Source organism: Dermacentor andersoni, chromosome 6 (assembly GCF_023375885.2).
Source record: "Dermacentor andersoni chromosome 6, qqDerAnde1_hic_scaffold, whole genome shotgun sequence".
NCBI classification, from domain to species: Eukaryota; Metazoa; Arthropoda; class Arachnida; order Ixodida; family Ixodidae; genus Dermacentor; species Dermacentor andersoni.
Genome location: NC_092819.1, coordinates 61086046 through 61094789, shown reverse-complemented (window position 1 = coordinate 61094789; position 8744 = coordinate 61086046). Strand labels below are relative to the sequence as shown.

At 45.7% G+C, this 8744-nt stretch overlaps 1 protein-coding gene across 1 annotated transcript; it reads left to right on the top strand.

Annotated features, from left to right (window-relative positions):
• Positions 1-360: 360 nt before the first annotated feature.
• LOC126522778 (uncharacterized) lies at positions 361-7828 on the top strand. Its single transcript, XM_050171583.3, has 3 exons — positions 361-999; positions 3442-3543; positions 7073-7828. The coding sequence occupies exons 1-3, from the start codon at positions 994-996 to the stop codon at positions 7586-7588; spliced, it is 624 nt and encodes a 207-aa protein (XP_050027540.1). The 5' UTR covers positions 361-993; the 3' UTR covers positions 7589-7828.
• Positions 7829-8744: the final 916 nt, after the last annotated feature.

Sequence of the window (8744 nt, the reverse complement as noted above, 5' to 3'; positions counted from 1 at the left end):
CCCTCTGCTGAAAAAGAAAATGAAATTTCAGCGATGTTTGCCGGTATCTGACGCTCGCCGTGAGAGCCCACCCCGTGAGTTACCTAGACCCTTGGCCTCCCATACGGTTCCCAGAGTCTGGGTGTTTTTTATCGAAAACCTACCTTGAAAGAAAAAAGAAAGAAGAAGAAGAAAGCACGATTGCAGCCTCTTCCCGGCCCCCTTTCGCTCCCCCATCCCTCGCCTGTTTCGACTTAAGTTTGTATACCTTTACATACGTTTCTAAGCCAGTACGCTGACAACGGCGGTAAGATTTATGGGGAGGTCATAGCATTAAGGGGGTTCGGGGAGTGAAGTGGGTTGAGGGGGACGGGACAGAGAACGATTTGATGCAGAAGCGCTGCTCATGGGTGACGTATTAGCGGCGGCTTCACTGCGTTCAACGTTCCGCATCATAAGCGATCGGCTTTGTTCCGACCTATAGCTGCGGCCTCACAGGTGGCATCCTCTCTTGCTCCCTCATATGTCGAGACAAGCGGAGATAGGAGAAAGAGGAATGTAACGAGTTTTAAATAGCAGGCACATAAGACGTAAGGTCTACTAGAGTTCCCGCGTGTCCGTAGCTCTAAAGCTCTCTTTTTTTTTATCCTTGAACGAACGACACGAAGAACAGGGTGTACGTGATATGCGTGTGTGATACTTTGATGGTCGCGGTTTCTTTGACTTGGCAAATGCTACGAGCGCGGCCTGTGAGTTCACTTTGTTGTGTTTATTTAGCTTTACATTAGTATGGGTGAACTCCGCGGTGGTGGCGGATGAATATACACGAATCGGAGTGTGAGTCACGTGGTGGGTGTACACCACGTCATCCTTTTCTATTTCTGTTTTTCTTTAATTTCTTTTTTTCTTTGGAATTCTCCGTCGAGCCCCCGTATAAAAACTGAGCCGGGAACGGAAAGAGCAAGCTATTTGGATTTGGTTGCCCGGCAGCTCAGGATTACGCGTTCTCGCAGAATGAAGGTAAGGCACGTGTTAGGGAAGTTACGGGAAGGGCCAAATAGTTTGCAAACACCGTACGCTTTAGTAGCTATTTTGTTTCCGCCGCCTGTACACAAGAGTCTGGAGTGCGAGCTGCCACGGTCCTCAATGTAGGAATTTTCACGGCGGCATTTTTCGAGTGTAGAATACATTTGGAAAGTCCCTCTTGATGCCTTAGGCAAGGCAAGACGTGATCAAAACGAGCTCTGGTCTAGGTCAGTGCTCAGATTTTTTTTTTCTTTTTTTGGCGGCGCCTGATTGTACATTGGCAAATAACCTACATAATTCTGACAGTGTACATGCCCCCATATATAAATCTTTATGTCTGTAGTAACTCATGGTCATTCTGCAGACAAAATAGCGCGGTCCGAGAAGATGTATTCAGGCATGTTACCCTCCGCGGTGAGTTTGTGGCTATGACATTCTGCTGCTGAGCAATAGGTCACAGGTTCGACCCCTAGACGCGGCGGCCGCGTTTTGAGGGAAAGAAAATGAAAAAAAAAAACACTCGTCTAAATAGGTTGAGCTGCATAATTAACAACCTTAGTCGAGTGAAATCGGCATCAGTTCTGAGTCCTAACTCACTGCGAGGTTTCGCGACGTTAAACCCGAAAATTTATGCTACTGAGGAATATTAAGTGAAGAACTGAGCCGCCTGGCCACTGTGAGCGACAATAGATCGTAGAGACTGTATTTCGTAGTTTCACAAATCGATGTTGCAGGATCCGCCTGAAAAAGGCCTCCACGCTTACGTGTGCTTGCATTTTCACATTATGTTGCGTGACAGCTCATTCAAACAAGAGAAAGAGATGCGCAATGCCTTAGCTCAGTAGGCGGTGTCCATTCGTGGTATGCACGTTCTTACAGATTTGTAGACGAACATTTTCAGACCACATAAAAAAAAAGAAAGGAATCAAATGTAAAAGATTGGTATGTTATTGAGGATACCTGAGACACCAGTAGTAAGGAACCATTTTCGCACAGGCACATATATTTCATGGAAGCTTCAGTCATTATGTTCATGGGAGGCGCGCACGACAAAGTAGTAGGCAACATTCCTGAATAGCGAAAGAAATTCTGGAGTTCCATGCAAAAACAACGATGTCATTAGGAGGGCCGCCGTAAAGGGGGACTCTGGAATAATTTTGAACAGCTGGGGTTTTTCAACGGTGCACGCGATGCACGGTACACAGGTGTTCTTGCATTTTGCCCTCCACCTTAATGCTGCCGCCGTGGCCGGGATTCAATGCCACGCCATCGTTCTTATCAGAGACACGCCATAAGCGCTGAGCCACCAAGGCGGGCCTCCCGTAAACAACTACGACTGAAACTAGGAAAGCTAATCTGTATTCAGGCTTAAACTGTGGTTGAACTTGCGCAGCATACTATAACATCATCAAAACAGTAGGACATTCAACACGACTGCAGTTCCAAACGTACATCTTGTAGCTGTTTGCCTGGCTTTCGTTTCAGTGCCAGTTGATTGCCATGGATGATTTATTGAGGGGATCCGGAAGAATAGGAAAATCACTCAAAGCCAGTACCCAAATCCAGAAGGGCAGTCCATTTTCATGCTGAGTGCCAACCCGTATAATACTTTGTTATCAAACGTGTATTTACGATCGAACTCAAGCGGCTTTATAAAAGAAATATTCTATCAACTAGAACAAGCGCAGCTTTGACATCTCTAGAAAGAAATGAAAATGTAGTTGAGAGTTCTGTAAATGAACTATGCGAAAGAAAGTACGCGTGTTATTTTTTTAATTTTGTTTCTTTGTTCAAACTGTTTGTGCATTTCGCGGACGTCGAGAAACACTGTAGAGCTGCAGCCTTCGTGAATTGAGCACTAGAAAACGGTGCACCTAGCAATGTGGACTTGCTTTTGATCTCATTCAGAGCGATTGTACGGGCATTGCGGAGAGCCCCCCTGCTTCAAGGCATGTGTGCTGAAGCTATGGTACGGAGTTGTGTTTCGTTTAGGGCTGAACTCTGAATGGAAGCCAAGAAATTATAGCTTGTATACTGCACAAATTTAGATTGAGATTTAGGGTTTGTGAGTTGGAGTGATTAACACCCCGTAGACGCTAGGCTGAAGAAAAAAAATCAAGCGGCATTTACGTTTTAGCCAGCTGCACTCGTCAAGTCCCGAAGCTCTAAGCTACAAAATAATCTAAAGATAAAGTTATGTCAGACAAAAACACAGAAGTTTAGGCAATGTTTCTTACCCCATTCCATCTGTCGCATTTGTGTTTTGAACGTTGAAGATTAAGCTATTCTCGCAGGGTTTTTTGACAGCATAGCATTGCCTGTACTCAAGCATTTGGCCAGCAATTTGAGCGGCCTTAATCTTCTAGCATCTTGTTGCTCTCCTCTCCGTGTATTTACCGTGGAGTGGCCTGCCCTTGCGCGTCACATTTGTTTCAGACGTCAGCCTTGTTCCTGACAGCCGTGCTGTTCCCGGCAGCCGTGTGGGCGGTGCCTGCGGTCCCGGCAAGCGCCGTGACCAACCGATTCTTCAACGGTGATGTATGTACTGCACTGAGGACCCATTTTTGGGCGGTCTTTAGGAGCGGCTCGTGCCATTCTGGACCGAGCCGTGTGCGCTTTAGTTTGATCTTACATCTGAAGCGTGAAATTTGGCAACCCTCAAAAGCCTATGAGGCTGACAGGGCCGGAGGTGCGGAAACATGGTATATTGTATTATAGCCATCTACGGGTGCGAGTGACCAGAAGGAACCACTTGCATCTTTTTTTGCGTTTTTTATGGCACCATGTAACTTTTGAATTAGCTTGCAAATGTTTTCTCTTAAGGGGAATGTAGGTTATGTCTGGCGTTGGCACTTGACACAGACGTACTCACAAAGCATGCTCGAAAATATTTGGACAAGCTTATAGGAGCGAGACGATTCGCGTGGTTTATGAGCGTGATCTTTGTGACTCGTTTTACCATGAATGTCGGTATACAAGAAGCCAGAACTTGCGCGATATCAGACCCCAAATTCGCGAGTTATCTAAGTTTGTGTTAACGGAGTGCATTCTTTGCGGAGAGCACAACTTTCGTTCCCATTGTCTTGTCACCTGGACACCGCTACAACCATCAAGAAAATGTTTTCATGATTTCCTTTTTTGGCTAACCTGGAGCACGAGTTAGGAATCGGTGTCAATACCACCAAGTACAGGCAACAATGCGATATTCATGACAGTGACCAATTATGAGTCGCTGTGAAGTGCGAGAGGCTGTGCGAGCGGGTACTAGATTAATTGAATGAGCTGTATAATGAGTGTTTTATTAGGAGTAACTTGTCTTTTTGCTAATTTCTACAGATACAAAAAATATTAACGTCTGGCAGGCTTTTACGAAGACTTAACAGCCTTTGTAATGGCAAATTCAGCGTAGGGTCTGCGGTACTGTGGACCTCCGACAATATTTATTTATTTATTTATTTATTTATTTATTTATTTATTTATTTATTTATTTATTTATTTATTTATTTGTACTCGAAGCGCAAAACATTAGTCTTATTAGTCGTATCCTGCCTGTACGGAACAAGGTTGTGAGCATTATTCAGCATGTATGTGACTGTTGTAGGGTAATGCAGGGCTGTGTGTCTATTACAAAATAGAGATCAATAATACTTAACAAAAGAGTGCAAATAGCTGCGGATTGCACAGTACTCCCTCACCCACACTGGCACCTTACGCTTATTTATCAATGAAACACTACCGTTTTGTCTTCTTTTTTTGTAGCACAACAGTTAAACTACGGTAGTATTCCGTAACGATTCATTTATTTTTTCGCTGTTTCCAGTCTTTCATCATCGGCTTCAACCTCTCCCGGCAGCCGTTGATGTACATTGGCGACCTATACTAAGAAAAAATAAGCTATCACTTCTCACGACCAATAAATAAAGGAAAAGGGAAAGACAACAACATACTTGAAAATTAAAATTCTCGCCACTTTTGTTGTTTGTAGGCACCCAAGTTTTCCATTCCAAGGTAAATAGCTTTTGCTCATATTTGTAAAATACACATAGGTTCACCTGTGGCTGAAAGAAACGCGCGTTTTATCTACAGGCAAAGCTTCACTATTCACTGAATAGTTTATTTAAACATGATGTTAATTGTGCAACGGAAGCCCACGTGTGGCCAAGCCATATGAAATCTGACCAAGGTGCCAGCAAGCTATCAAAAAAAAAAATATGCGCTACCCGATTTCGTAGAAGTGCGTGGCCATAGCAATCTGATCGTTTGAAGCCATTCGGATATTCGGCAAATTTCCGGCTACGTTCATAATTTAATCGTCTTGCTACGCGCTTCAACGCCGTTACGCGTGTTCTCTGCAGATGTTTCAAAATGGCAACAGCCAGAATAGGAGGAGCGGCATATAGGCATGATAAACAAGGTAGTCATGCAATAAAAGATAACTGCGTGACTAAGTTATTACCGCGTGCCTGCAGAGCATATTAGGTGGATCTTCAAAAGTGTGTAAGCAGTGCATGCGCTGAATTAATAACACTTAAATTTATTCCAAGCAGAGATATTAATTCAGCGCATGCACTGCTTACACACTTTTGAAGATCCACCTAATATTCTCTGCAGGCACGCGGTAATAACTTAGTCACGCAGTTATCTTTTATTGCATGACTACCTTGTTTATCATGCCTATATGCCGCTCCTCCTATTCTGGCTGTTGCCATTTTGAAACATCTGCAGAGAACACGCGTAACGGCGTTGAAGCGCGTAGCAAGACCGTCACTGTCAGACGCCTACGGACGCCTACGAAAATGTTATTAACATTTACTTGGAGAAATGCGATGCCAATGTTGTGTTGTTATCAATTCTGACAGTGTAAAAATCGGACGCCTACGAAAATGTTATTAGCATTTACTTGGAGAAATGTGATGCCAATGTTGTGTTGTTATCAATTCTGACAGTGTAAAAATTGGACGCCTTGTGAGACATGGTGATAAGAATGTCATCCCCGCTGGATGCCTCGAATAGGTGTTCTGCAAAATGTGCGCACTCTGTTTACTTTGTGCTGTCTTGAGAAATAGCAGATTAGAAAAAATAGCTACTCCTACACACCAGATGCCCAATTTGAAGACAATTCGTAACACAGTTATAAAATTATTTACCACTGGCAAGTTGTGCCCTTGAATAGATTCACCAACAGTGACTCTTGAAAAATGGAGTTTGCCAGGTTTAGCTTATATAGGCACTGCATATGAAAGGAGAAGTTACAATTCGCCTTTGCTAATTCCCTGGCATCAAATGGCTTAGCTAAAACAGGAGGAATTATTCAACTGCGGTGACTCCTTTCCAAAGAACTTGTATTCATGTGCTTTGCATCTTACAGCAACAGTCTGGTGGACGCAAACCTTTTCTTTCATGAGTCCTCCTCGATCTCGCTTATTTCTGGACAATTCCTATCGGCTCTGTAGGTGACAATGGCCCTGGACACATGCAACAGTTCTGGCTACACTATGTAACCGAAAGCACAGCCGGCATCACTTCATGTGCTTTTCTTTCTCCCATCTTCATTCCAGTCTTCTCTCTCCTCTTGACTTCTCCAGTTCAGGGTAGCTAACCGGTTGCTTCCCTTACAGTTAACCTCTATGTCCTTTCACACTTAATTAACTGCCTCTCCACGGTTCAGTTTGGCGTCGTGCGCTTTGGTGTCAGAGCACAGATATTGAGAACATTCTTGGGTAGGTAATGCATTCATAAAAATTGCCTTAGCAAGCAAAAAAAAGAAAAGAAAAGAAAAGAATAAATTGCGCGGGCAATCGCCTTAGTTCGAGTGCCTTATTACGAATGCCAGAAGATTATGGTGGTGCTAGAAACGCGAATCAAGCCTACGTTACATTGGATTGACAAATAATAGCACGTACCATGAGTCCATAAATCCACGATGCGTGGATCCGTGTTGTTAGCGTGTAACTATTTTTTTCTTGAATTATCATTTTTGTTTCGGCAATTCTTTCGGCCTTTCATACGACTCCATTTCAATCTCCCGATGAGTTCCGTTCATTAAGAAATTAACAAATAAACGCAGGGTCAAGGAGCTTACCAGTACGGATACGACTGGACGTTCCCGGCAGGCGAGGGTGCCTTCCAACGCGAGTCCGGAGATGCCGAAGGACGCAAGCAGGGCTCCTACGGTCTCAAGGATACCGACGGCAGAGTGCGCATCGTCAGCTACGTGGCCGACGAAGGCGGCTTCCGAGTGAGCGTGTCCACAAACGAACCCGGAACGAAGCCGTCGTCTCCGGCGGATGCCCTTTTCCAAGTGCCCCAGGGACCCTACCAAGCGACAACGTACGAAGCCCCTAAGGTGGAGAAGACCTCCCAGCCGATCAGGCCACAGAGCAAGACCAAGCCCGCGACGTCGGAGAGTGTACCAGCGGTTCCTGTTGCCGCCACTGCGCCAAAAGTGGCGGTCACGGCTACGGCTCCCAGGCTGGTGTTCCCTGCAACCCTGCACTACCATCCACATCCTCACGGGCCGGTCATCTATTCGCACCCGACTGGTGTAATTCCCGTGCACGGCAGGGTCGTGTATGGATTTTAATGTTGTCTGACTGACAGCGCGACTGAAGCCTCATTAGCTTGCTCAAGATTATGTCAGATGATAGCGCGAACAGAAATTCAGAAAGCAGAGAAAAGCGGCTGGCAAGTCCGCGGGCACCCGAAAATTTCGCAACTTGTTGAACACGTGCGGGAGTTTTCCCCGTACAGTCTTGAAGTCTATCAAAGCGCGGCGTCTATTGATGTTCATTGCAGAAATTAAATGCTTGTTGTTGTTTCGCAATTAATGTGTCATGTCTTGTTTCGTTGAAATCAATGCTCGCGCTGCGCCGCCAAGCGAGATCTCTGGCAAATGCAGAAGGGGCCCCTGGGTGCTGCGACGGAAGTGCAGCCGGCTTGCTACAGTGAAGCAGGTTTACATCATTTGTGCACACATGGGTTATGCTATAGAGAGGGATATATATGTATATATATATATATATATATATATATTGTGGGAATTTATAAGCTATGCTTTGTCATCTGTACACGATCATCATCATATGGGGTTTATATGGGGTTCTTCTTCATCATCGCTTGTGGGGCTGGCTCTCGAGTGTGCTCCGTGCTGTGGGCGTGGTCGGTTCGCCTAATCTTGTGACGCGGAATAAAAGCCGTGATTACTGCTGCGTCACAAGTGGTGGAGTGTGCTCTTCGGTCCCCCGTCCTCTGACTCCCCGCTCAACCTCCTGGAGCTTCGATCGGGTCGCCGATTGTGCCAGCTGTCCGCCAACATGTCGCAGGACGAGCCAACAGGCACTTCTACTTCCACCATCTCGGCCTCGACTACCCCAGCCTCTCCGTATTGGGTTGTCAGTGGGCACCAGCGTGATCCGCATCTGTTTGCTGGACTTCGCGGTGAAGACGTCGAGGATTGGCTGGACGACTATGACCGAGTGAGTTCGGCTAACCGTTGGGACGATGCGTCCAAGCTACGTCACGTCGCCTTTTATCTGACAGGCGTAGCGAAGACTTGGTTTTTCAACCATGAGGTTGATTTCACGAACTGGGGCGCTTTCAAACAGCAGCTCCGCCAAATCTTCGGTACACCGGCTGTTCGTTCTGCCCTCGCAAAAAAGACGCTCGACACTCGCAAGCAACAACCCGGTGAATCTTATACGTCGTACATCGAGGATGTGCTTGCTCTTTGTCGACGCGTG

Excerpts from the sequence above, each read along its gene's own strand:
- LOC126522778 (XM_050171583.3), top strand. Across the intron at positions 3,544-7,072 it reads ACCGATTCTTCAACGGTGAT|GGTCAAGGAGCTTACCAGTA; the intron begins GTATGTACTGCA and ends AAATAAACGCAG.